At 41.3% G+C, this 27,613-nt stretch overlaps 1 protein-coding gene and 1 long non-coding RNA gene across 3 annotated transcripts; one reads left to right on the top strand and one right to left on the bottom strand.

Annotated features, from left to right (window-relative positions):
- The first annotated feature begins 1,358 nt into the window (after positions 1–1,358).
- On the top strand, positions 1,359–25,683 carry ATPAF1 (ATP synthase mitochondrial F1 complex assembly factor 1). 2 transcript variants are annotated; one of them, XM_032494191.1, is made up of 9 exons: positions 1,359–1,702; positions 5,138–5,246; positions 8,028–8,078; positions 8,705–8,734; positions 11,592–11,642; positions 12,796–12,843; positions 16,392–16,487; positions 18,287–18,394; positions 22,899–25,683. In XM_032494191.1, the coding sequence occupies exons 1-9, from the start codon at positions 1,374–1,376 to the stop codon at positions 23,091–23,093; spliced, it is 1,017 nt and encodes a 338-aa protein (XP_032350082.1). In that variant the 5' UTR covers positions 1,359–1,373; the 3' UTR covers positions 23,094–25,683. The 2 variants fall into 2 exon arrangements, with proteins under 2 accessions (XP_032350082.1, XP_032350081.1); XM_032494190.1 differs by having other exon boundaries at positions 8,705–8,767.
- LOC116667986 lies at positions 5,502–27,613 on the bottom strand. Its single transcript, XR_004324994.1, has 3 exons — positions 27,604–27,613; positions 22,758–22,762; positions 5,502–5,581 (listed from the first exon to the last, which is right to left on the bottom strand). It is a non-coding gene; the product is annotated as an uncharacterized LOC116667986 (long non-coding RNA).

Raw genomic sequence — 27,613 nt, 5'->3', positions numbered from 1 at the left:
GATAAAGAATATAGAGGGAGGGGGCATGCATCAAGAAAAGTACCTTTGGGGAGGGTATAGCTCAGTGGTAGAGTGCATGTTTAGCATGAATGAGGTCCTGGATTTAGTCCCCAACACCTCCCTAAGAAAGGAAGAAAAGGGAGGGAGGGAGAGAGAAAGAGGAAGAAAGGAGGGAAAGAAGAAAGGGAAGGAAGGAAGGAAGGAAGGAAGGAAGGAAGGAAGGAAGGAAGGAAGGAAGGAAGGAGGGAGGGAGGGAGGGAAGGAAGGAAAGAAGAAAGGAAAAGTCCCTTTGAGGTGCTGACTTGTGAACTGAGCCCTAAATGATGAGCAGACAGTGTGCAAAGGAATCAGCCAGTACAATGATGCTAAGGCAGATACAGGCTGGCATACTTAAAAGACTTACTAGTCTTAGAGCTCACCACACTACTCCCAGCACAGGGCCTAAGGCCATCTCCCTAACTGTAGGTTGGACTGAGCAGAGTTGAAGGCTCTGTCCTTGCCTCTGAGAGGTCCATCATTCAAGAGGAGTTTCTATCAGGTAAGACCCAGATAGGAAGACTTTCATGAAGGCAGACTGATCAGTGCCATCACAGAGAGCCTGCTCCAGGGTGGCCCTGTGCTGGGAGCAGATGAGGTACAGATGTTGACGTCACTGTCCTTGACCCCAGGAGCTCACTCACACCTGGCTCGGAGGGTGAAGAAGATGGTAGCATCGGGTGGAGAGGGAGAGAGAGCATTCCAGGTGCTTTATCCCAAACAAAGACTTGTCAAGGACTAATCCAGGTGTCTCTTTGGAGAGAAGAGTAGTTCAGTTTGGCTGGAATTCAAGGTGGATGTCAGGAAGCAGAGGAAAACAAAGCTTCGAAGACAGCTGGCATCTTGAAAAGAATTCAGCCCTTGGACAAGTCTCTTAATGACTCTCAGCCTCAGTTTCCTCTTCTCTAACATGAGGATAAAAACCGGCCTCACATGGAATGAAGCAGATGCTGTCCTGTAAGTTAAAAAGGGTCAGGAAAGAGAAGCTGCTGCTGTAGAGTACAGCTGATGAAGCCTGCTGAAGGACTATTACTTGAGCGAGTGCTTAGAGAATTTAAAAGGAAGCAAACTCGGTGAGGACGAGCAGGACCAGGCAACTTTCAGGAGGAGACCAGGCGCACAGAGGCCGCTGGTCCAGGGCTGGGGAGCGTGAATGCGGGCAGGCTCCGGGAGCAGGCAGGCGGGGGCGCTAGAGCCGCAGAGCACGCGGGGCGGGAGCCGGGGGCGGGGCGGGAGCGGCGAGCCCCTGCTCGGCACCTCGCCCTTCCCCGGAGCCCGGAACCTTGGGCGCACGGAACCTCGCTGCTACAGCGCGGGCGCGGCGGACCCGGAGGGCGATGGAGCGTGCGCGCGAGCCACCGGCCGAGGCCGACTCGCCCGGGGAGGGGGAGGGGGAGGCGGGGGCGGCCATGGCTGCGGTGGTGGCTGCAGCGGGTGGCGCGGGCCCCGCCGTCCTACAGGTGGCCGGCCTCTACCGGGGCCTGTGCGCGGTGCGCAGCCGCGCCCTGGGCCTGGGGCTCGTGTCACCTGCGCAGCTGCGCGTGTTCCCGGTGCGCCGCGGCTCTGGCCGGCCCACGGGGGGCGCCGACGACATTGGGGTTGGGGCCGAGCTCGAGGCCAACCCCTTCTACGACCGCTACCGCGACAAGATTCAGCAGCTGCGCAGGTGCGGGCCCAGCCGGTGGCGGCGGGCGGGGAGGAGGGGCGGTGCGCGGCCCGCGCTTCTGGTGTATCTGCATCTGGCGCTTTCACTCCTTCCAGCAGCCCTCTCAGAGGACCACTGTTTCTGTCCCCATTCTACAGATGGGTATCTAGGCTCAGAGAGGCATGGTCACCTGCCTAAGATCACACAGCTAGTGTGAGAGCCAGGAGTCTCTGCGAAGCTTCAGTTTTTCTTTCTGCTTTAGTTTTCAAAACGCTGAGGTCGACTCTTACGGCAGCCCTTAAGAGGCAGGCAGCTCAGAGAGACCTGTTCTCATTATGGAAATAGGAAAATGAAGCCTTCCAGAGAAAGGACTTGACTTGCTTAAGGTCACATATTGAGTCAGCTGAGGCCTGTCCTGGAACTCGGGTTCCCAGGCTCCTAGGAAAGGAGATTGGGGTGGGAGCAGGGCATCAAAGGTTAATAGTGTCACGGTTGGCTCGCAATTGAACCCTATTATTAAGATGAGGAAACTGAGGATCAGAGAGCATAAGAGACCTGCCAAAGATCACATCGCTGGTTGGGATTTGTCTGACTTGGAATCCAGGATTCCTGACACTACCCTTCACCTTCCAGAGGGAGGGACTTGGAGATTAGAGGGGGTTGAGGTGGGTATTGGGGGCCTTATTTGATCTGAAGAGTTTAAGTGGGAAGAGCTGAAGGAGTTAAAACGGGAAAATTAAAGGGAGAGAATCAGGCAGGGTGGGCAGGCAGTTGTCTTATGAAAGGAAACCTAAGACTGAGGGCTGTAACTTCTTGGGGTTCTATCCCATCTCTACTGCCACAGCCTTAATTTACTCCATCATCTTCACCTAGACTATTGCAATCATTCTCTAACTAGTCTTCCTCACTTCCAGTCTTGGACCTCTCCATCCCCAATCCATCTCACTACTAGTATAGTGATCTTTCTTCGAAAGAATGATAAACTAAATGAATATTTTTGCTCTCCTTATGACAGCATTCAGTTATACTCAAGTATTTGTCATCTTAAAAACCTTTTCTTGACCTACCTTCTCCTCCAGCCTTTTCTCATTGACCCCTTTCATAGACAAGCATCTCAGAAGAGTGGTCCACTCATACTCTGAATACTTCCCAGCTCCTGTTCATTCTTACTCACGAGCAAATGAAAGACTGGTTTCATTTTCCTCCCCAACTAGATCATTTCTGTCAACGTTTACACATACTCCTTCTCCTGAAAAGTGGCTTTCCAAGGCACCCCAGACCTCTGGGTGATGTCCACATCCTTAGTGTTGCATACAAGGCCCTCATGCTCTAGTCCCTGCCAGTCTCCCTTGCTTTATCTAATATCAAAACTTTCTTTGAGTTCTGTGGTCTAGCATGAAGGAATAAAGGACTGATATTGGAGGATGATGTTCCAGGTAAGAGGAGCAACAGCATAAACAGAGGTACAGAGGCATGAAATCATCTCAGCCATTTGGGAATATTTGAGCAGATTTTCACCATAATACCTGTAGCACTCTAATGTACTTGTTTGCATGTCTTTCTGTCCCACCAGATGATAAGCTCCTTGAAGTAGGGACATTTTTCTGATTTATTTCTGTATCCCCTGAGCCCAGCAAGTTAACCAACAGCTAAGAGATAACAAGTAAATTTTGTTGAATGAGTGAAAAGGACAGAGGAAGGGATAAGTCCTAGAGGAAGCTGAATGAGATGGGAGGGAAAACTGTGTGGCTACAAAAAAGAAAACAGGAGGCAGAAGAAAAGGGAGAGATGAAATGAAAGCAGGACCAAAAAAAAAGGGTCAGTAGAACCTAGGCCAAGTTAAGGGAAGAGGCAAGACAGAGCCTGGCCATGGGGCCCAGGACCAAACAAGACAGGATATCATGAGATGTTTTAAAAGGAATTACAGTCCTGTCTGGTGAGTGATGGGGCACACTCACTGAAACCTGGGCTCTTGGAGCACTAGCCACAAGCTCAGTGTGAGCCAACAGCAGGACAAGGCTGTGTGCCCTGCTGCCCCATTACAGTCCAGTATCTGAGTTTTTGCCTCACACACTGCACTGGTGAGTTGGGAGGATTTGATCTAGCTTTAGGCCCACTGTATCCAGACTGTGCACAAACAAGGTAGTCCACAGTAAGGAAAGGTTTACAAATCACATATGTGAAGAAGGACCAAAAAAACTGAGGAAATTTAACCTAGAGAAGAGAAACTCAGGAGGTGACGTAAGTGCAGTTTTCAGATACTCTAATAAAAAGAATTAGACATTTTCTCTTGTTCCTTGAGGGGTGAAAGATACAGATAGAGAGACTTAGACTTGAAACATTTTAATAATAAAAGATGTCCAAGGTGGGAGTACACGGGATTCTGCTGCCTAGGCCACCCTTGCTGTCTGCGTCTGCTCATGTGGCAGGCCCAGGAGCCGTCGTTGCTGCTGGCAGCACTAACCTTGGTCCTGGACTTGGTCCTGGTACTTAGAGCCCTGGCCAAGGAGGCGCTACACCCTGCCAAGTGGGATGCAATTCTTCATCAAGGAGCTGCCCCACAATGGAGGGGAGGAAGATCTGCCCAAGTACGTGGCAGTGAAGTAAGTAGTGTTTGATGTCACCTCTAGAAAGGAGTTGTATGGCAAAGGAGTGCCCTACCCTGCCTTGACCAGGAAGGACTCCATGAGAGGGTTGACCAAGATGGTCTTGGATCCTGCAGAGCTCACCCATGACACTATAGGTCTCATGGCCCAGGAGCTGGAGTCCCTGGATGATGTCTTCACCAAAGTGTAGCAGCCAAATACTGTCAGCTACACAGCCTGGAGCAATCTTAACAGGTGGCAGCCCCAACCTGGACTTCAGGCCTGAAGACCCACCCCCATTTTGACATAAAGAGTAAATTCTGGTGTTGCATCTGCAGGAGCAAGTTCTTTGGAAGGAGGGCCAGGAAGAACTCAGGTGCTAAATCTTCTGCAAAATAGGCTGCCTGAAGCCTCTGAATCGCCCCGATCTGAATGAACAGATTTACCCTGGTCAGGGAGGGAGGGGAGATGTCTTCGAACTAGATGTGTTCCAGTACAAGCTTGACACCCAGGATTCCTGCCTAAGGAGGTGACCCAGCAAGATGACTAGAGTGCCCTTCCCATTTTAAGGATTCAATTTCCAAGTACCCAGAATCGAAGTACCTGAGGGACCAAGCCCTGTGTCATCCTAGGGAATATCCTGCAGGAGAAGAATGTTACACAGGCCCCTTGAAGATTAACAATATTTGAATAAGTGGATTTCTTGTTCTGCTTTCTTGGTTTGTATGCCTGTCCTCAGGCCTAAATGAAGACAAATCCTTCAGCCTCTGAATGCCTGTGTCCTCTCTCTGTGGAAGTAAAACATGGTACTTTGTTATTTCAACATCCAAAATGGCCCTGGTGGCTTAACCTTTGGTTTACGTTTGCTCAGGTCTGATCCAGCTGCTTTTGAGTCCCGACTAGAAAAGCGCAGTGAGTTTCGGAAGCAGCCTGTGGGGCACTCCAAGCAAGGTGATTTTATCAAATGTGTGGAACAGAAGGTAAGACCCCCTTTTTGTGCTGTTGGCTCACCAGTGATCTGCATCTCCACCCCTGACCCTTATCCAGGGAGTAGGCTCATTGAGGGGTCAGCTGGATAAACTGAACATGGACTGTCTCTACTCAGCTCAGTCTCTACCCATAAATGGTATTCTGCTCTTCCTGGCAAGGTACTGTGGTCATGGTGGGGATATAAGGGGATGAAAAGGGTAGTCTCTGCTCCCAGGGGTACAGTCGAGTGGTCAAGGCAAGGCACACATGACAGTGGGCGGTAGGAGCCAGGGAGCAAAAAGTGCTTAATACATATTAGCGCTTATTCTCCTTAAGCAAGAATCAGCTGGGGAAAGGCACGTTGCAAACTGTACAGTCAGCCCTCCCTATCTGCAGAATCCGCATCCACAGATTCTGCATCTGGATTCAGCCAACCTCGGATAGAAAATTTTCAGGGAATAAAAACTCTAGAAATTTCCAAAAAGCAAAATTTGAGTTTGCCACTGGCAGGCACCTATTTACATAGCATTTATTGTACTTACAACTATTTACATAGCATTTACATCATATTAGGTATCATAAATAATCTAGAAATGATTTAAAGTGTCTGGAAAGATGTACATAGGTTATATGCAAACACCACACCATTTTATATAAGGGACTTAAGCATCCAGATTCTGGTATAGTCAGGGGTCCTAGAACCAATGCCTCACTGATACCAAGGGACAACTGTATAGGAAAATTAATCTAATGCAGTGCCTCTCAAACTGTTTGACCATGACCCACATTAAGAAATATCTTTTATATTATAATTCATTACACACATTCGTATATGATTATAACTGAAACAAAATTTTTACAGAACAATGCTTACTTTTACTACATGCAGTGCAGTCTTATTATTTTCATTTTTTAAAAGACTTTGGTCACAATCCACTAAATTGATTTCACAACCTGTGAGTTCACCTATATGTGAAATCACGATGATTACATAAGCAGCAAATGCTAACTGGTACAGGGATGTTGTGTTGGTAATTATAAAAACTCCCAAACTGTAAGCGGTGTTGTTGTCCTGGACCCTCATGAGATTACACAATGTACAGTCTCCTCTCAAGTTATATAGTAGTTGTATTTCTGAAAAATTTAGTATTTATTAAAACTGTTTTTAAAAGGAGGAAGAAAGAAAGCAAGGCAAAACAGAATTGGATTCTAGGCCCAATTATAATGAGCTTTTTCCCCTACAAGGATGTCTAGCTAGACATTAAAAAGTTGTACAGGATGAGGGAAAATTCTTCACTGTGTAGAATTCATCTACAAAATTTCAGCTCATTTGGTACCACTGGCCCTCCCATAACTTCTAGTGTAACCATCCAGTCAATTGTTGTGATAACAAAAAACAAACAAGTCCCCACAGATTTCCACAGCATCTGTACTAGAGCAGTAAAGTATCCATTTAAATATTTTATTAATTACTCTTGAGACTTTTGGCACATAGTTTCAACTATAATTTTAAATATTTTTCAGTTGTTCTAAAAGCCCACTTTTTTTTTTACATTTCAACATCTCTGAAGTTGTTTTCAAATTGATGTGATATCAAAGTATTGTGTTATCATTTAATTGGCATCACCTTCCAATACATAAAATAATGGTGCTTCTTAAGATCGTGATATCTTAGGTAAAATGCAATAAAGCTTATACTTGAAGCTTAAATTTTTTTATTTCTGTAAGTAAAAACGGAAATGAAGAATGGATAGGAGAGACATTGTGGAAAAAGAATACACTGGGCTTAGTGACTGACATGTTGAAGGCAGTGCAAATGGAGGGCTTTGCTTGTTTTGTTCTTTTTTCACATAGCACCTGAAGGTGAATGTATAAAAATGAAGTCAGTTCTTTTGAGGGGCCGTTTTCTTATGAAACGAAGACTGCGTTAGGATTTTGCCAATGTATAGGGATGTAACCAAAAAGACCAGGGTATATCCAGTAGGTTTTTCTATACCAGGCTTTTGTCTAATTTGTGGGTACTGGTTCTATGGACATCATTTATGAAAGGTTTGGATTCATTAAAGCATAGAGTAATGAAAAACAGAGCTTTATGCAGAAAGTGTTTTTCAGCTTCAGAATCCCAGCTATAGATTGTTGTCTCTGCAAGGCATAGTTGTGAGCTGAGAAACTGAAAATGGAAGACTCAGAACAGCCCATCCCTACTGTCAGAAATAACTTAAAATAAGACTTCCTGGCCATGGCCTTTATCTGAGAGTGGGCTAGGAGAGAAAATATTCACTTTTAGTTGTTCTTGGCCTGTTCTGAGAGGGAGTCTAATTTGAGGAAGGGAATATCAAGACTGAGTACTAGAAAAGACCCAATAGTCTGTTGAGGATGCCTGCCTTCAGAAGTGCTGCCACGGATAAGAAGCAGCTTGGGAAATACATCCTTCCATTTCTTACCTCCTCTGTGGCTCACTGGGGAGCAAAGCACAGAAATCTAAGCAGGCTCATTCTGGGAAGGAACCCATCCACAGTGACAGGGATGGAAAGGACTCTCGGTACTAGTAGATGGGGGTTACTCATAAGGAACTCCTTTCTCATCTCTGTATTTCAGAACCAGTCAAAGAAAAGTTGTCTCACAAACAATAACTTGTAAAACAGTGTGTACATTTGCTGTATTGAGTGGAGAGAATTGAGTTTTTAAGTGCAGCATCACTAAATGAGATATTGAGCACTTCACCTAGCTGGGTGGTCTTTTGCTTAAGAATTCAAGTAGAGATTAATATCCTGTGCCATCATGTATTTCAGACAGACACATTGGGGAAACAGCCTATGAGCAGAGGATTCACTAAGGACAAGGTAGGTTTCTAATTAAATATCCAAGTCTGAAGTCATATGGAACAAGAGGCTGCAAATTTGAACATATTTACTGTGACTCAGTGATTTTGTGACTGTGGAAATGGGAAATAGTTCTATGAATTTTTGTTATGACTTTGTTTTGTTTTTGTTATGACTTTGATATGACTCTTAGCATGTGTGAGTCCTGGGGGTGCTAGAGAAGATGTGCAGGAAAGGTAGTGATACCCTTCCTTTCTGTAGGACATAATTTTAAAAAATCAAATAAAAACATGTTTACTCTGTCATTTAATTTGCAAATGAGCCACTCACTCCTGGTAGAATAGCAGTTAAAGGTAACAACCAGACTGTCTCCTCTTACCAGCTACAAAGTGTTGCAGTGCTCATTTCTGAGCCTGAAGCATTTGGAATGTACCTGTAGGTACTCCCTGGAAAAAGAACTGTGAAAACCTGCCTGGGCTTGAGGGCTGCCTTCTCTGCGCATGCGGGTTTTCTTGTACTCATTCTCCATTTATTGAAGATCTGCTTTACTGTCCTGCAGGTTGCCTCCAGCAACACTTACAGATAGAGTTAAGCTGTTTTATTTTTTTTAATTACGGTTGTTAATTGCCTTTTATTTTCTCTTTCAGACTCTCAGTTCAATCTTTAACATTGAGAAGGTAAAAGACAAAACTGCAGAAGAAATAAAACAGGTAGTGAATGAAAATGAGTTGGTATACTTTATGAAAATAATGTATGCTCCGTGAACCAAATCTGAGAGTAGAAAGAAGCATACATTTCCTGACATCTCTTTCTAGCCAAAATGAAAGGCAGTCATTGAAAGCAAAAGTGGTGTATTACATGAAAGATAGTGCATAAGAAAACTTGTTCTTCGGGGACTCACTCCTGTATATCTAATCAACTTAATTTCCCCTTTCTTTGTCATTCCTCTTGTCCACATCTTTATTTAAAATTATCACTACTCTATACCTGGATGACTGTACTACCTTTCTAAATAGGTTTCCTTGCTCTCATTTCCCCCCTCCCAATCTCCCTATCATATTCTACCCAGTTGAATCTTCCTAAAGTTCTGCTTCGCATAGTGTGTTTGTTAGGAACACAGAGTCTAGTACCAAACTGCCAGTTTTAAGTCCTAGCTCTGTCTCCTTAGCTGAATGACTTTGATAAGTTAGTTGACCTCTCTGGGCCTCAGTTTCCCTATCTGTAAAGTGGATATAACAATAGTACTTACCTCATGGAGTTATTTGGGGGAATTGAACAAGTTCATATTTGTTAAGTACTTGTAACAGTGCCTGGCACAGAGTAAGTGCTATATTTATGTTTTTAAATAAATGAATAAAAATAAATACTTCGTTAGTAGCATGCTGTTAAATGTTTTGTGACTTCCATATTCCTTTGCCTGACATTCAGAGTCTTCCATTATTATAGGACATTCTGTAGGAAGCTTCCTGGACACCTTCCTTCCAAGCACTTATGATCTTGTTTGGTTATTCTGTATATCTTGATTTACATTGCCATTTACATTTTCACATCTGATCCTTTTCTCTCTAATTAGACTATAATAAGCTATTTATTGATATTCCTTATAGTTCCATGAATTGTATTTTTGTTATATTGAGAGAATCAAAATAACAATAAAGATAGTGTACTGTGTGTCAGGTACTGTGCTTAATGCTTTATGTGCATTATTTCATTATATTCTCATAACCCCCTTGTAAAGTTGGTGCTATTATTCCTAATTTACACTGAGGAAACTGTAACCTAGAGGTTAAGTAACTCAGTGGTCGAGCTAGGACTCAAAACCATGTTTGTTTGACTCTGCATCACATTCCCTTACATGAAGTTGTGCCAATTGCTGTGGGTTTCCTTTGGGTGCTGTGTCATTCATTTCACATTTATTGAATTTATTTATTACATTTGTTGAACACCTATTAAATGTCAGCCTCTGTGCCAGACATAGAAATAAATGAGAGAATCTCTTACTCTCAGGGAGTTTTAGCCTAGTGGAAAGACAGACACAAATCAAAAAGAGAATAGCGCAGAGGTCTAACTTCTGTTAATAGAGGCTTAATGCAAAGTCTCAAGGAGACCTCAAACTACATTTGGGAAGAAATGCCTATAGACAGTGGACACCAAGTATGTGCTTTAGGGGAAAGAGAAGTTAGGCCTAGGAGACTTGATCATCATATGACAAATGTCATTTAGACCTATATTTTTATACACAAATTTGTGTTCATTAAATAGTTTTTAAACAAATATATGTATGTTTATGTGTGACTGAAGCATTATGCTGTACACCAGAAATTAACACAGCATTGTAAACTGACTATATTTCAATAAAAAATATATATATATAAAATAGTTTTGTGTAACCAAGGTCAGCTATGTTAGGAAAAAAAATCTATCAGTCTCATAAATTTCAGTATTGATATACTAATATAAATTGAATAAAAACAAGCAGGGTGTGCTCTCCTTAAAATGAGGAGAGTATTTGACATGTTAAAAAAAAAAGGGCAGAGCAACCTTAGGCTGCATTGATAAAGTGATTTGCCCAGGTCCTAGGAAGTAATAGTCATTTTGTGCTTTGTGTTGGTGAGATCCCACTTTGATTAGTATCTTCCCATTTTAACGGGAATGTTGACAGTAGAGCAGCTCTAAAGGAGGGTGACCCATTCTTCAACACCAGCTCACTCAGGTGTCACCTTGGCAATGATGCCTTCCCCACCTTCTGTGCCTCTGCTAATGCTGTCATTCTCTGCTTAGAGTGTGTCTCTTCTCTTCTGTCCTACCTGTTTATCTTCCCAGACTCCCCGTTCACCTGGCTAACTCCTCATCATTCTTTAGGATACAGCTTAAAGCTTCCCTTCCTATGGTGCTTGTTCCCTAACATGAGTTTAGTGCCTCTTTGTTGCCCTCAGAGCACCTTGGCTCTGGTTTGCATTGTAATTCTGTTGTGCTAAGCACAAACATTATTGTAACTAGTTTCCACAATAATCCTATGAGGTTGATATTATTGTTATTTTATTGATGATTATATTGATGTTACTGCACTCTGTAATTTGCCGAAAGTAGCATAGCCAGCAAAAGATAGGAGCTGGGATTTGCATCCAGATCTGCCTGACTTCAGACCCTGGGTTCTGAGTGACTGATGTCCTGACTCTGAGAAAGCCCACAGCTGGCTGGGCAGTATGGGTTTTGGGAGAGAAGAGAGAAAATATGAAAAAAAGAGCTTGTCTGTTATACACAAGGCACATCTTAGGAGAAATGATTAACAATTTCCTAAAATCCATTTCTCTGACAGGAATTTGTTATTAAGAGTTACAGTTTAATCATCTAGAAGAGTAGATGATATTAAATCTCTTTTGTAATCATGTACTAGTAATAAAAACATTATGTTGGGTTTTTCTCCCTTTTGTCAAATGGCATATTACTCTGAGCAATGAAAGCTGTCACCACTTCTTGGTGCAGGTTGAAAAGATTACCCACATGTCACGACACCCTCTCTTTTTTGTACAGATCTGGCAGCAGTATTTTGCAGCAAAAGATACAGTCTACGCAGTTATTCCTGTAAGTAGTTTGGAGGGGAAAATCAAAGTGTTATAGCATGAAGGTCAGGGCTCTAACCTTAGCAGGCAGTTGCCTTTACTTTCCCTATGTTTATTGCCTCTCGAGAACTTACATTTATAGCTCTGAGGTTTTTTATTATGCCCTGAGCACCAAAGATTGGAAGCTCCATATGGTATATTTATGGTTCTTGTTTTTCCTCTTTCTGGTTTAGAAATGTCTCTTTGAGTCAAGTCTCTGACAAGGGAGCATGGTACAAGTTTATGTTGCTGAGCAATCCCAAATGTCTTTTATTTCTTTTTGGTATTTTCCAGCCAGGCTGTTGTAATTGAGGACAGGGCCTCTGGCCTAGCTTTCTTCCCTTTTTGTCTATAAGTGACCTATACCTGAGCTGACTTGGAGCCTTCTCCTAGTCTTTTTCTGGCATTTCCCCTTAGCAAGAGGCATTGTCTTGTTTTTTTCTCTTCTCAAAAGTGCTGTCTTGGAGATAGTCACAGGCCACTGCTTGACCATTAAGATTTGTGACTGGGAAGGAATGCTGCTGACTTCTTCTGGTTTAATGTCCTGCTGACTTCTACCAGAAGAACACATTTGGTGTAATGGGTTATCAGCTGGTTATTTTAATTGTTCTTCTCTGAAGAGGAAATAGCTTAGGTTAAGTTCATATCAAGTACACAAATATATACTGAACTTACATGTGTAAGTTTAAGGAGGAAAACTTATAGATGGAAAAATAAAGCCAGGCCTTTTGGTTGTTGTGAGAGCATTGCTATCTTTTTTTTCCCCCTCCCTCTTATAAATATATACTTTTGCCTTTCATGAGTTCAACAGCCAAACGTATCATGATATTTTAGATCTCTAATGCTGACTCATTGTTTGAACAGGCCTTCTTAGCTCTCCCTTGGACAGACTTAATGACCTGATGTCTCTGACACTTGGCAGAGTCCCCTAAAATGTTTGGAACATTTGGAGTATCCATTCTTCACACGTAATTCTGATATTGAATAGGAAATCCTCTCTGTCATAAGAGAGATTTATAAATGATGGAACTTGAGATTGTTTTAGTTGTATTTTAGTTCAGTCTTTGTGAATTTAAATGTGATTGTGGCCTCTTATGTTTTCTTGTTTTTGAATTTTTTTCTTTTCTAACCTACAGAAAGAGAAGTTTGACTTGATCTGGAACCGGGCTCAGTCTTGTCCAACAGTAAGTTTCTGGTGACCATATGAGGATTGCTTATTAGTAGTGCCAAACAAGGATGTTTTGCAACCACCTTTTCATACTCCATAGTATCTTACCATGTTATAATGCTCTGTTATTTAACAAAGATGCTCACATGTTGATTGTACTAATAAATGAGATTTTCAGCCTTATGAAATTATGTGGGTTTGGCCCATTAAGTCTCTGGCTTTTTTGTTCTCTGAAACATCTCAGCCCTTTCTGATGTTGATCCTAATCTATCAGTATAAGTGAATATTAGAGAGAATACCTGAGACCTTAATCTTTTCAACCTCCTTTAAGTTTCTGTTTAATTGGCAGTTTCTTTTCAGTTTGGGCCCTGCTTTCTGGATTATATATGCCTAAAAGGAGTTACGAAGTTTTTGCTGAAGTAATGGGCTGCCAGAGACCTAAGAGAAAGGGAATAGGTGAGGTGGATCAGCTAACTTGGTGTCTGTAATAATTTCTGGGATTCTCAGAAGTTTTTTTGAAACATTGCTGAGAGAATATTAAAAACATCTAAGTAAATGGAGAGATATACCATGTTCATGGATTAGATGACTCAATATTACTGTCATTTCTCTCTGAATTGATCTCTAGATAAAATGTAATCCCAATCAGGCTTTTGTTTGTTTTGTTTTGTTTTGAGAAATTGACAAACTGAAAAATTTATTTAGATAAAATTTATTTGGACCTAGAATAACAAAACACTTTTTAAAAAGAAAAACAAAGTTAGAGGACTTACATTATATGATGACTGTGATTTCATAAAGCTACATTAATGAAGACAGTATGGTAATAGCATAAAGCTAGACAAATAGATCAATGGAACAGAATATAGAATTCAGAAATAAACCAACATATGCCTGGTCAATTGTTTTTCAACAGAGGTGCCAAAGTAATTAAATGGGGAAAGGATAATCTTTTCAACAAATGTTCAACAAATCATGGAAACAGTTTGGATATCCATATACAAAAAAAGAATCTCTACTCTTACCTCACACTGTATCCAAAAATTAACTCATGATAGATCAAAGATGTAAATGTAACTTCTAGAAAAAATGATCTTAGATTGAATCTTAGTGATCTTGGTTTGGCAAAGATTTCTTAAGTATGTCACCAAAAGCACAAACTATAAAAGAAAAAAAAATTAGATTTCATCAAAATTAAAATTTTCTATTTGTATGCCCGTGTTCATAGCAGCAGTAGTCACAGTAGCCAAAAGGTAGAAGCAACCCAAGTGTCTGCTGATAGGTAAGTAGATAAACAAAATGTGCTACTTACATGCAATAGAATATTATTCAGCCATATAAAGGAACGAAGTTCTGACATTCAGCATTCATGAACCTTAAAGACATTATGCTAAGTGAAATAAACCAGTCACAAAAGGACAAATACTGTATAATTCCACTTATATGAGGTATCTAGAGTAGTCAAATTCATAGACAAACTCATAGACAGAAAGTAGAACAGTGGTTGCCAGGGAATGCGGGGAAGGTGGGGTGGGGAGTTACTGTTTAATGATTGTGGAGTTTCAGTTTGGAAAGATGAAAAAAGTTCCAGAGATGAATGGTGTTAATGGTTTCACAACAGTATGAATGTACTTAATGCCACTGAACTGTGCATTAAAAAATGGTTAATTTACTGTAATGTTTTATATATTTTACCACAATAAAAAATTCTTAATTTCTACTTTTCAAAAGACATTGCTATGAAAATGGAAAGATAAGCCACACACTAGGAGAAAATATTTGCAAGACATATATTAACAAGTGACTTGTATCTAGAATATTCTAAAAACTGTTACAACTTATTACGAGGACAAGCAACTAAATTAAAAAATGAAGCAAAAGATTCAAACAGTTCATCAATGAAGTGGAATGGAAGATAAGCACCTGAAAAGATGTTCAACATCTTAGTCATAAATGGGAATACAAATTAAAACTACAGTAAGATACCACTTAAATGACTAAAGTTAAAAAGACTGACCATACCAAGTGTTAGTAAGGGTACAGAGCAACTGGAACTCTCATATACTGCTGGTAATAATGTAAAAGGTACAGCCACTTTAGAAAAGAGTCTAGCAGTTTCTTTAAAAGTTAATCTTAAAAAAAAGAAAAGGTTAATCTACCTCCCATACTGCCCAGCCATTCTACTCCTGGTTATTTTCCCAAGAGAACAGAAAGCATATATTCGTACAGTAACTGGTACACAAATGTTCATAGTAGCTTTTTTTGTAATAACCAAATACTGAAAAAATCCAAATCTGTCACAGGTGGATAAATAAATAAATTGTGTGTGTGTGTGTGTGTGTGTACATATATATATATAACGGAATAAGATTCAACAATAAGGAGGAATGAACTATTGATATATGCACCAACATAGAAAGATCACAAAACAATTATGCTGAGTGAAAGAAGCCAAACCAAAAATTATAGATTCTGTGGTTCCCTTTATACAAAACTCTAGAAAATGCAGACTGATCGGTAGTGACAGAAACCAAATCAGTGGTTGCTTAGGAACAACTGGGGAGAGAAAGGTAAGAATTACAAAAGGATTTTTGGAGAAACTTTTGGAGATAATAGATCTGTTCATTATGCTGATTTTGGCAGTGGTTCACAGTATACATAATTAAAACCATTCTAATTATACACTTTAAATAAATGTAACTTGTTGTTTTTCAAATATACTTCAATAAAGCTTTTTTACATTTTTCCCCATTAGGTTGACACCAAGGTTATCTCATCTAATAATAATAAAACAGAGCCTGAGTGGTTGGCAGTAAGGAGACGATTCCATGACTAATGCATATTGGGCTGATTATACTTTGTTTTGTTCTGGCACCATTCTATTCTCCAGCACTGCTCCCCACCTCATCTTGAGCATGAAACTAATTATAAACTAAGAGCCTTGCTTCAGAATCAACCTCAGATGATAAAACATGAATTGATTATAATAATTGTAACAAAAATTAATGTAGCAGCATTAGAAAGTTTAGAAATTGAAAAAGACCCAAAAGTTTATCTATAGAAGAATCAATAAAATTGTGGTAAATTTCTAGAGTCGAATTCCATAGGACAGTGAAAACAATGAATTAAGAGTTATATTTATCAACATGAATAAATCTCAGAAATATGATGTGAAGTTAAAAAAGTGAGTTGCAAAAGTATACATACAGTTTGATAAGATTTAAGTTTTTAAACATGGAAACAGTACTGTTACTTGTTTATGGATATATACCTATACATTATAAAACTCTGAAAGGGAATGACAGACACCAAATGCAGGTTAGCTGTTACTCTGAAATGAATTAGAATGGGTTTACAGAGAGAGTTTCAACTGAATGTCTGATGCTTTATTTCTTAGGTGGTTTGGGAAGTGTATGAGTATTTGTTATCACATATGAATTTCATAATTTAAAAAAGTTTTAAAAACCAAACACTGAAGAAATGGTGTGAATGACACAGGTGATTGGACATAGAGCAAATGATTTTATTTGTTCATCTGTCTCCTTTTGTATTTGTTTCCCACAGTTTCTGTGTGCACTACCAAGAAGGGAAGGTTATGAGTTTTTTGTCGGACAGTGGACAGGTACTGAACTCCACTTCACTGCACTTATAAATATTCAGGTAGGTGGCTTGTGCCCATCCCCTAGATGAAAGAGGCCTACTCCTTTGTGGGACTATGAGCCCTTGCTGAGGCTTGAGGACACAGAATAAGTACTAACTCCCAGCAATATTTGCTGTAGCATTGATTGATTGTCATACTTTGTACATTGGGCTAGCTTTTTAGGCCCTACTCAATACCTAGAAATTAGAAAGACCCCAAAACATGTTCTCTAACTATTTCTGGCTCTCTCCTCACTCTTCTCTAGACATCTATAGCAAAGCATTTGAAGCTTTTAAAATAAAAATATTTTAAATAATGGGGGGTAGGATATAACTTAAGTGGTAGAATGCATGCTGGTCCTGGGTTCAATCCCCAGTACCTCCATTTAAAAAAAAAACCTAATAATAAATAAATAGACCTAATGACCTCCCCCCTCCAAAAAAAATAATTCATTTTAAATGAGGTCATCATTAGGATTGACATACTATATTTGGAGGCCAAATCTGACAAAAGCAGGAATGTATTATAACGGCTTTGAAGTTGGGGTAAAGGGAGCACAAAATAGAATGAGGATTTGCTCATGACTATCCCTTATGATTGCATCCAAAAATTATATGATTCGTTTAAGAAAAAAAAAAAGAACAAGAATAAGGGGGTAGCTTTCACTTTACTACTATAATTCAATAACCATTTATTGGGCATATACTATAATAACCAACATTTGATGTACTTACTATGTGCCAAATGTTTTATATACATTATGTCATTTAATCCTCACACATATCTCGAGATAGTTACTAATATTATTTCTGTTTACACACAAGAAGTGGGGTTAGAGAAGTTAGTTCACACTGCTGATAAGTGGTAGAGCTGGGTTTCATTGATTCCAGGTTATTGACTCCGAAGTCTCTGAACTTAACCATTATGCTCTTGTGTTGGAAACTGTGTTAGGGCTTGGGGATCTATGAGACAAGGTCCCTGCCCTCATGAAGCTCATATACAAGTATAGTAAAAAGATCCAGAAACATAATTATGATCAAAATGATGGTATATTTGAAGTATGTTCGGCAGAACTGAGAGGCTGAACTACTAAGAGTACCCTAGCAATAGTTAGGTATTGATAATTAAAAGGACTTCTGCTGAAATTTTAAAGATGAAACCCAGAACTCTGTTGAATGTATAGTTGTTTCCTCGTACACTATGTGAGGGCTTTAGCTTTGAACCCAGTCTCTCTTCCTAGTCTGGACTGAGGTCTAGTAACCACTGCCCTGTCCATTCTTCATGAAATTATGATGTTCCCATTCTTCTTTCCCCACTACCTCCCACTCAGATTATATTTTAAAACTGAACATTACAAATCTGGCCCATGTGCAAACTCTCCAGCTGTTTGCTACAGCTTAAAAGAGCTCAGTCTTCAGAGCCAGCCAAGGGGAGTAGATTTCAACTGTGAAATGCACTAGTCCATAAAAGTGGCAATTACACAGGCATATTGCTTTCTTTAGAACTTGATTTGGTAGCTACTTGTGCCGTTTTGTTTTTAAATATATGGCCGTGATGAAGGATTCACTGCCTACTGTAAACATTTTCTGGGAAAAAAGCCAAACCTTTTTCAATTGAAGACACAAATAACACTGTGCAAACTGTCAGTTTCGCTGTGCCTTGGCAGACCTGAGCACCCCCACATACAAGTCCTCCAACTCACTAGCCACCCAAGGGGCTGTTAAGAGGCAGAATTTCTTCCAGACTCTCTATTGCTCTGAAATTGCAGTTTTGTTGTGGTGGTACCTTATTGAGCCTTGATAAGTGTTCCTTCTTTCAGACCCGAGGGGAAGCTGCAGCCAGCCAGCTGGTTTTATATCATTACCCTGAACTTAAGGAAGAAAAGGGCATAGTGCTGATGACAGCAGAAATGGATTCCACATTTCTGGTAAGAATCAACTTTTACCTTTTTGGAATTACCTGATGGCCCTGAAAGTATTATTCTTCTGCCAAAACTCACGAGAGGTGTAATTCCAGAGACCTACATTATTTACCTGTTTCTTATTTAAGCTGATAATAATCTTGTCTTGCTCAAGCTCTTCCAAATTGAAATTAGTACAAGTTCTCATTTATTTATTCACAGTTTGAAAGTCCAAAACTCTGACAGCAAAGTTTTTTCGTAATTCCTTTGGTCACAAAACCTTATCTGATTTGAACTTATTTGATAGCTAAATCTTCACTTAAACTGATGTGAGGCTGCTTATAGTCCTTACTAATCCTCCTTGGTGTGAAATATTGATGTATTTTACTAGAGAAGTATTAATGTATTTGATTATGGGGAGTTATATAATAAGCTTGTATGGTATCTGCACTTACTACCTTTCTAAAATCCAACAAATGACTCCAAGACACATCTGACCCTAGGGGTTTCAGTGAAGAGACCGTGGACAAGTAAATGGTTTCTTAGGGAAGAGTTCAAAGTCTAGAATAGTTCTTAATCTTTTATCTTCCACCACACTATTCACATGTACAGCATTCATCATACATAGTGATTTTCATTCTTCCTTTTCCCATTTCCTGGAATAGAGCTTTGACCATATGCCCCCTGGTAATGATGTCCATTGTGTTTGTTCTCTGCTTATGCAGGGCCAGGAGCAGTTTTATGATTACCATTCAGCCCGTTTGTCTAGTTTTCGCTCATTCAGTGTCATTTATCTGGCAGGGTTTAAGTTCAGGATGTCCTCAAGATAGTGGGCACTTTAGTGCCTCTCCCTCCTGAGGTTTTTTTATCACAACACCTACTTATTTTTCCTCTCTCTCTCTTACCAGCTACATACAAAGAAGGGATAAGTGATGGTACTCAGCTAGTATCTCATACTAGCAGTAAGCCCCCAAACCTAGGACTTGATTGAGACTCTACTTCCCTGTCTATTATTCCTATAAATGTTCAGTCCCATTTCTCGCATTCTTCCTTTTACCCATCACATTCAACTGGAAGTCACCCAAAGTTCTCTCCAGAAGAACGGAGTTGCCATTAACTGAGACAGACAAGACTGCAGGAGGAATAGGTTTGGAAGGAAGATCAGGAGCTCAATTTTGTGCACATTAAATCTGAGATGCCTATTAGATATCCAAGGAAAGTTAGGTTTATGAGCCTGGAGTTCAGGGGAGAGGTCCCAGCTGAAGAGATAAATATGGGAATTGTCAGCATACAGATTGTTATTTAAAGCCATGAGACCGAATGAAATGACCAAGGGAGTTAATAAAGATAGAAAAGAGAAGAGGTCTAAGAACTGAGCCCTGGAGAGATGAGGAATCATTAGCAAAGAAGATTAAAAAGGAAGAGTCAGTGAGGTAGGAGGAAAACTAAGATGTTAGGATGCCCTGGAAGCTAAGATAAAATGTTTCAAGGAATAGGAGTGTTCAACTAACCAAATCTCGCTTGCTGATCGGGTAAATGATATGAGGACTGAGAATTTACTAGAGTTCACAACATGGAAGTCATTTGGGGACCTTTAGGGGAGTTTCAAAGGAGTGGTAGGATAAATGTATGATTGGTGCACATTTAAGAGAGGATGGGAAGAGAAATTAGAAAGAGTAAGCATAAACACATCTTTCAAGGGATGTTTCTGTGAAGGGAAAGAGAATTGGTATAAGAAGTGGGGTTAAGAATGTTTTGTTTTAAATGAGAGAAACAACATGATACTATATCTATGCCAGTGGAAAGATCCAGGAGCAGGAGTTTAGCAGGGTAAAGCAGGGAGGGGAATGTTCCAGACAATGGGAATAGAATGCGTAATTGCCAGGAGGCATAAAATGAATTGGGGTATTACAGTTTGCTGTCACTTGTATATTAAAAAAGAATGTTTGGTGTGTTGTATTTAGAGGATTGGCTTTATCCTGAAAGCACAAAAGGATCATTAGAGGGTTTTGAATGGGGATTGACCCATAAAGAATTGGATTTTGAGACCATTAATCTTAATTATTTGCTTCCTAAATATTTTTTCAGTGCGACCATTTAGAACAGTTTCAACAGTCTGGGCAAGAGGTAGTAAAGACCTAAACTAGAGCAGTGGTAGGAGGGATGGAGGAGAATGACCTCAGAAATACATATGGAATAAAATGGCCAAGACTTGGTAATTTGATTTTAGCTATGAAGATTGAAAAGAGGGAGGAATCAGGTTTGTTAATATACCTCCTTGCTGAGCAACATAGGGAATTATTAATGTTTTTCTTCTTGGGTCTTGAAAGGGAAAGAGATGATGTGTCATGTTGAGAGTTAAGAGAATAAAAGTCAGGAGGCGAATAAGTGGGCGGAAGTGGGGGGTGCAGGGGAGCTTTCCATAACCCTCCATGAGAGACACTGGCACATATCTCCATGTCTTAACTCTCCACCCACCATTCTAGTGCTCTTCAAACCAGTGGTCAGAGCCCTTTATCCAAATAAAATCTTGTTACATAAATCCCTAGGACATAACAGCTGAGAGAAAGGTGAGGGGACCTGCGGCACCTCCACAGAGCCCCTGGGACTCTGCAGTTTGTTCTAGAATGAACACAAGTGAAATTACCCTTACCTCCACCATCCTAAGCCACAAATAAAAGTTGACTGTCAGAGGCTGTATGGTTCAGGGCCTCAGAGAGTGGGGATACCTGCCTCAGATGACACCCTTGCTTTAGAAACAGTTTGTTCTTGAGGAATGTCTGAATATAAGGAAGGTAAAATTGATGAAGTAGAGTTATCAACCTTGATCGATCTTAATTATTTTGCCCCACCAGAAATAGTATAAAGGTGAAGTGGAGGAAGTACCAGCCTGGGAGTCCAGAGTTCGGGTCCTGTCTCCGCCACTTGTTAGTCACGTGACCTTGGGCCCATCCCTGACCCCTCTGCTCTAGTTTTCCTGGTCCAGCAAATGAGGACTGGGTGATCTCTGAGGCCCCTTCCAGCTCTAAAATTCTATTAATTCAAAATATCCAGCATTTTGGAAAATGGCTTTTGATTGAAGATCCAGTCTCAGAGGTTAGTCCCTGCTTGTGAGAAATGACCTGAAAGGCCCATGGGAGAGAATGGAGGTGAAGCAGCCTGTGGTATTTATAAACCTGTATTCATCACTCTGTAGCTAGACATAGCACACTTTTTTGACAGTTTTAGTAGGAATTTTCCATTACTTTTTGGGGTTGGGTTTTGGCTGTGTGAACGTCGTAATTGTGAATAAAGTGCCTCTGATCAGCTAGACCTAGAGAATGTACAGGAAACAAAAGTAAGAGTTTTTGAGGTAATTCTTTTGTAAGGTTTCAAGAGTGTAGCCTGTGTTCTGACCCCACTTCTGTTACGTAGAGTGGTCTGGTCTGCTACTAGGCTTTGGAGATGGTGGCCCCTGGGTCTTTGCTGGTGGATTAGTTAGAAATGACTGTATAGCAGATTACTACTCCAAAACTTAGTGGCTTAAAACAACAAGTATTTATTACTTCACAGTTTCTATGTGTCAGGAGTTCAGGAGCAGCACAGCTGGGTGCTTCTGCCTCAGAGTCTGTCATGAAGTTGCTGTCAAGATGTTAGCTAGGGCTCCCGTTGTTTGAAGATTGATTGGGCTTGACCATCCACCTCTGGCCCCACTCGCATGGCTGTTGGCAGGAGGCCTCATTCCCTTGCCACACAGGCTTCTCTGTAGGCTGCTTGAATGTCCTCATGACATGGCAGCTGACTTTCCCCACAGCAAGTGAGTCAAGAGAGATAGCAGGACAGAAGCTGCAATGTCTTCTGTGATGAACCAGCAGAAGTCATTTTCATCATTCCACCATAGTCCATTTGTTAGAAGCAAGTCACTAAGTGTAGCCAACACTCAAGAAAAGAGAGACAAGGCTCCATCCCAGGGAAGAAAGAGTGTCACAGAATTTGTGGACAAATTGTAAAACTACTCGGCTGGCTTTGGCACTAGTTTTCTTACTGAGGTGGTATCAGGAACAGGTGTTTTTGGGGAGTATGTCTGGTTAGTCAAAAACTTAGTCACAAACTGGTTCTTGGAGCTGGGTAACTATTGCTCTTTTTTTCCCCTTGAGATGTACTTAACAGTTACTAAGGAACAGGATGAAGAGGGAAATTTTTAACCTATGCATTAATTTGTTAGCAAACATTCACCAGATTTCACTATGTGCAGGGATGTAAAACAAGCACATACTTTGAGGAATTCATACAAGGGAAGATAGACAGAAAAGAAAAAGAGGGAAAAAAGGATAGATACAATACAGTATGATACATACTATGTTATAGGAAGCATAGGGCAACTTGGGTACGCAGAGAAGGGGCACCTCACCTAGACTTGGGATGTCAGGGAGTCAGAGAATCTCTGGAAGCAGTGACTCCTGGGTGAGGGCTCCCACCCGCCACAGGACTCAGACACAGAGCTTTGTGGCCCTGGGCCGGAAAGGACCTCACTGTTCTTTTTACCTTTCAGAATGTTGTTGAGGCACGGTGCATTGCCAACCAAGTCCAGCTCTTCTATGCCACTGATCGGAAAGAGACCTATGGGTTAGTGGAGACCTTTAACTTCAGACCAAATGAGTTCAAATATATGTCTGTCATCGCGGAATTGGAGCAAAGCGGACTTGGAGCAGAACTGAAATGTGCTCAAAACCAGGATAAGACTTAAGCTGCACAGTTGGCTTACAGAGTCTTCTCAGCCCTGGACAGTCCTGAGCCCACCCACCCCTTGAACTCTCAGGAGCTCAGCATCTATAGTGAGCAGTCTCTAGTGAGCTGCCCTGTGTGCTTATTGCAAGAAGTAACATGGAGTTGAGCCCTATTACTTGATATTCAGGAACGAAGGTACCCAAACATTCTGATAATTATCTCCCAGCATCCTTTTTAGGTGTTTGAGGTCATAAGCAGAGACCACCAAGGATCCGCAAGGTGGTTGACTTGATTTTACACAGTGTGATAGTACATTTGTATTCTGGCCATTTTGACTGCATAGCTCCCAAGTGATTGGTTCCTCATCTTTATAAACTGTGACGGGATAAGAAGCTTAAAGGCCTGCTGTAGTTAGATGTGGGCGTTACATACTCGTTCCATTTGGCTGGCCAAAGTTATAACCCAGATAGCCTGTTTAAACTCTGGAACAACCAGGTATTGCGATCAGGATTAAGGCTTCATCCAGATGCGCCCAGACTTGCCTTCAGTGTAGTTTGGAGCATTAGTAGATTTCGGGTATAGTTAAACACATGTGTACAGTGCCTGCATGTTTTTAAACCATAGTTTGTGGCACCTGCTTCTCTAACTCTGCCTGTTGCAAGCTGTATATCTAGAGGTGCTGAATCAGTGCAGTGTAAATAAATCAACACTTTTGTAAAGAGAGGATCAATCCAGATTTGCATTTTTTTTTAAACTCTAAACCATGCCAGTATTATAGAAAAAGTGGGTGCAAGCAAATGTTCCCATATTGGGTGTGGGGAAAATGTAGCAATAAAATAGTGTCTGACTTACACTCTTTGTTATACTAAATAGTGAAGTCTAAGCTCTGTGCTGTCCATAGTGTCAGTGCTGTGGGCTGATGTCATCAAAATTCATCTGCAGTTTCTTGAAATGCCAAAAATAAGAACGAAGCTCTCCAGTGCTGGAAACTCAGATTTGGTTTGTCACGTCTCTGCGACTCCAGGCTGAGTGATAGAAGAGGGCGGTGGTTACACACCAGCCTTCTGAACTTGAGGCCCAGAGCCCCCCAGTGTTGTTGTAGACCACCTTTACTGTAACGCCTTCCCTTTTCTCCATCTGCTTGCTCCCCTTTGCACTCCTGCCTATGACCTGGCGAATGACACTAAGTACGGTGAGTGGAATCTAACCAGGATTTGTGGTTTGTGTGTGTGTTTTCATTATTACAGGAAACCTTTTATAGATTGGGCTTGGCAGATTCTTTCAACGGCATTGAACTTCCCATTATTTTCTGAGCTGTGTCTGTTTTGTTGTACTTCTGAGTCTGTGTAGAGAGAGACAGATAGTGTTTGTTTAAACTGGAAAAGTTGCTGGTCTTCCACAATTTCTCTAAAGATTGGGCTGTTTCCTAAGGCAGACTCATGCCCCTGGTCCTGATGGCTCATTTTTTTAAGAAACTTGAGTCTGGGTGTTTTGAGGCCCAGGAATCTTTGACATCAGGTAGAGTTACTTTCGTGGATATGTTTGCTTTCCCCTCCAGATGGACCCAGTCTTTAGCCATAGTACATTTCATAACACCTACACCAGCAGATGAGAATATGATAGGTAAGGAAATCAGAACTGGCTCCTCATTTTATTGTTCCTCTCAGGTTTGCTCTAAATCCCCACCAGCCAGAGAAGGATGTGTTCATGAACAGTCACACTGGACATGATCAGAGTACTATCTGGCTGTTCTTTATATTTACTTAGCAAGATCTGGCAAAGAAAAAAAGAAAATTTAACATCAGTCCCCTGGCGCAACAACGTGTCATAGAAAGTGGACAGGCTGTAGAGATCAGTGAATCTGGGTTCAGTGTTGGAATTCATTAGCTCTATAATGTTAAACAGATTATTTAAACTCTCTAATTCTGTTTCTTCATCTATAAAATGAGGAATGTATCTACCTCATAGGATTGTTATGAGAATTAAATCAGCTTATATATAGACTATGTTAGAGCTTAGTAAATGTCAGCTCCCTTCCTCTTCTCTACTTCCCCTGCCGCTAACTTAAAGGCCAGCACAGATAAGCATTTCAGATGTGCAGATCATTTTTCCTTCCAGTTTAAGAGCAAACCTTATCTCACAGGTTCTCTAACTTTCAGTTGCAGTAGAATTACCAAGAGCACTTGAAAATGCAGACTCCCAGGTCTCAAACCACAGCCTACTGAATCATAATCTTTGCAGAAGATGCTGGGAACCTACATTTTAATATGTGCTCCAGATGATTCTGATGTAGGTAATTAGCCCGCCACACTTTAAGAACCAATGCCTTATCTATTCTTCACCAAACTTAGCTGCTAGCCAGGTCTCTTCCCTGTGGACATTAACCATAAAGCACCTTCCTGTGCTCTTTGCCTCCCATAGTGGTCCCCTCTACATACTCTACATTCTACTTATTTATTTCTGTATCTTTTGTCCCCACTAAACTGTGAGCTCCTTGAGGGCCAGGGTTTATCTCCATTCCCAGCACCAAGGAACACAGCTAGAATATAGAAGATACTCAGTTTTTTTTGTTGAATAAATAAATGACATGGATTTTAGCCAAAACATTATCTTGTTGTATGTGTGTCTATCTTTAAATAGTTTAAATTTAAGAGACTCTCTTAACACGCACATAGATTGAAAACTTACTGAGTAGGAATATTTGCAAACCAAGATAGCAAGTTAAACACAAATTATCTGTATCTCAGCCAATCTACACTTTCTGGTGGGCTGTCTGCTCAGTGCAATTCAACAGCCACTCACAGAGCACCTGCTCTACAGCTGCCAAGTTAGGTGCTGACATAGGAAGATGAGTAGGATGATCCCTGCACTCAAGCTCTGTTCCAGCCACCACCTGTGTCTCTGGCCGCTGGTTCTGTGCCTCACATCTAGCGCCTGCTCATAGTTTGCCTTGCCTTTGCATTTGGGAAGCAGGAGCCACATGCTGTGTTTTTTGCAGTCTCTGCAGTACTGACCTGTTGTTCAGTCTTGGAGGAGAGGTACAAATGCCCACTCCCCCAGTCATCTGACTTAGAATTGATTGAGCATTCATAATATTTATCTAGGTCCTATTATATGCCAAGCACACTTACGGGGAACTGAGGAATACAGCAATGAAGAGGACAAATAAGGCCCCTGTTCTCATGGTACTTTTAGTCTGGTGGAGAAGACAAATAATAAATCAGTAAGATTCTTTCAAATAATGGTAGTTTTATGAAAGTTTTAAAATGTTATTGTGGGGGAGGGGATAGTTCAGTGGTAGAGCACATGCTTAGCATACATGAGGTCCCGGGTTCAATCCCCAGTACCTCCATTAAAATAAATAAATAAACCTAATTATCTCCTCCCCCCACCAAGAAAAAAGCAAAACAACAAAAAAAATTTAATTAAAAAAAATGTGATAGAACATGAAGAGGAGGCAGTAACTTAATGGTCAGGAGCACCACCTCTGCAGAGGTGACAGCTGATGCTTGAGCTGGGGGAAAGTATCAGGTAGAACAGCGAGTGCTGAGGCCTTGAGGCAGGGCCAGGCTTAAGCATGCTCATTTCTGGGCACAGATTTAAAGGCTCAGTCATGTCCTTGAGGAGCTCACAGTTCAGCGAGGCGAGACACTGACTTGACTGCTAATTATAATCCAAGGCCTCTCAGAAGAGGGACAAGGAGGGTTAGAGAACACTACGAGCTGCTGTGGGGAATGCAGATCTTGCCAGAAGCACCTATGGTTTAATAGGGAGTAAAAGGAAGACAACTTGAAAGTCTCAAAGAATATGTGTTCCATGCAAGAGTCAGGCAGCCCTGTGAGTTCATAGTTGGTCTCAAAATATACACACATTAACAACAGCACTAACATTTATTACTGGGGACTTTCCGTGTGCCAGGCACTGTGCTAAGCCCTTGGATTGTCTCAGTCCTTCCAACAACCCAGTGAGGTAAGCAGGAAGCTGCTGGTTGGAGAGATGTGCGCTGCTCTTGCGCCCCTCCCCTCCCCTCCCCCATCCCCAGCGCAGAATAGAGGGAAACTTGGCAACCACCCCTAACCTCAGCCAACCCAGGCCTTAAGAAGTCATGGGTAGCTCTAGAACCAGCCCTTGCGCTGAGAAACACGTGTGCTAACTTTCCTGCCAACAACTGAAGGACAAAATGCACTCACTATACGTTTCTGATCCCTCCAAACTTTCTTTCAAAAGACATCACGTTCTACCTGAAGGAGGACTTTCTTGTGCTCTGTTGTATACCACATGGAGCGCTTTGGTCTTGGCAGTTCTCTTAATGTGGCAGGTGGGTGGCAGCACTTTTTTCCCTGTCCTGCTAAAGGAGAAACTCGGTGCATGAAAAGGCGGGAGATAACTTGAAGGTCACTGCATCAGGAACTGAGCCAGGAATAGGAGGTGACGGTCCATGCTCCAGACTTAATGGTACTTGTAACATCCACTGAGCAAGCTCATTCCTCACATTCACAGGGCTCCTGCGCTCTCTGGGCCTCAGGAACTGGAAGAGCG

This window comes from Camelus ferus, chromosome 13, assembly GCF_009834535.1.
Source record: "Camelus ferus isolate YT-003-E chromosome 13, BCGSAC_Cfer_1.0, whole genome shotgun sequence".
NCBI lineage: Eukaryota > Metazoa > Chordata > Mammalia > Artiodactyla > Camelidae > Camelus > Camelus ferus.
Note: the sequence above shows the minus strand (reverse complement) of the source record. Positions and strands in the feature narration are given on the sequence as shown.

What these genes read in the sequence shown, in the direction of transcription:
- ATPAF1 (XM_032494190.1), top strand. Translation starts at nt 1,374, where the DNA reads ATGGAGCGTGCGCGCGAGCCACCGGCCGAGGCCGACTCGCCCGGGGAG. An exon ending in AAGATTCAGCAGCTGCGCAG is followed by an intron (nt 1,703 to 5,137) that starts GTGCGGGCCCAG and finishes ACGTTTGCTCAG; the next exon opens with GTCTGATCCAGCTGCTTTTG. An exon ending in GAGGATTCACTAAGGACAAG is followed by an intron (nt 8,079 to 8,704) that starts GTAGGTTTCTAA and finishes TTTCTCTTTCAG; the next exon opens with ACTCTCAGTTCAATCTTTAA.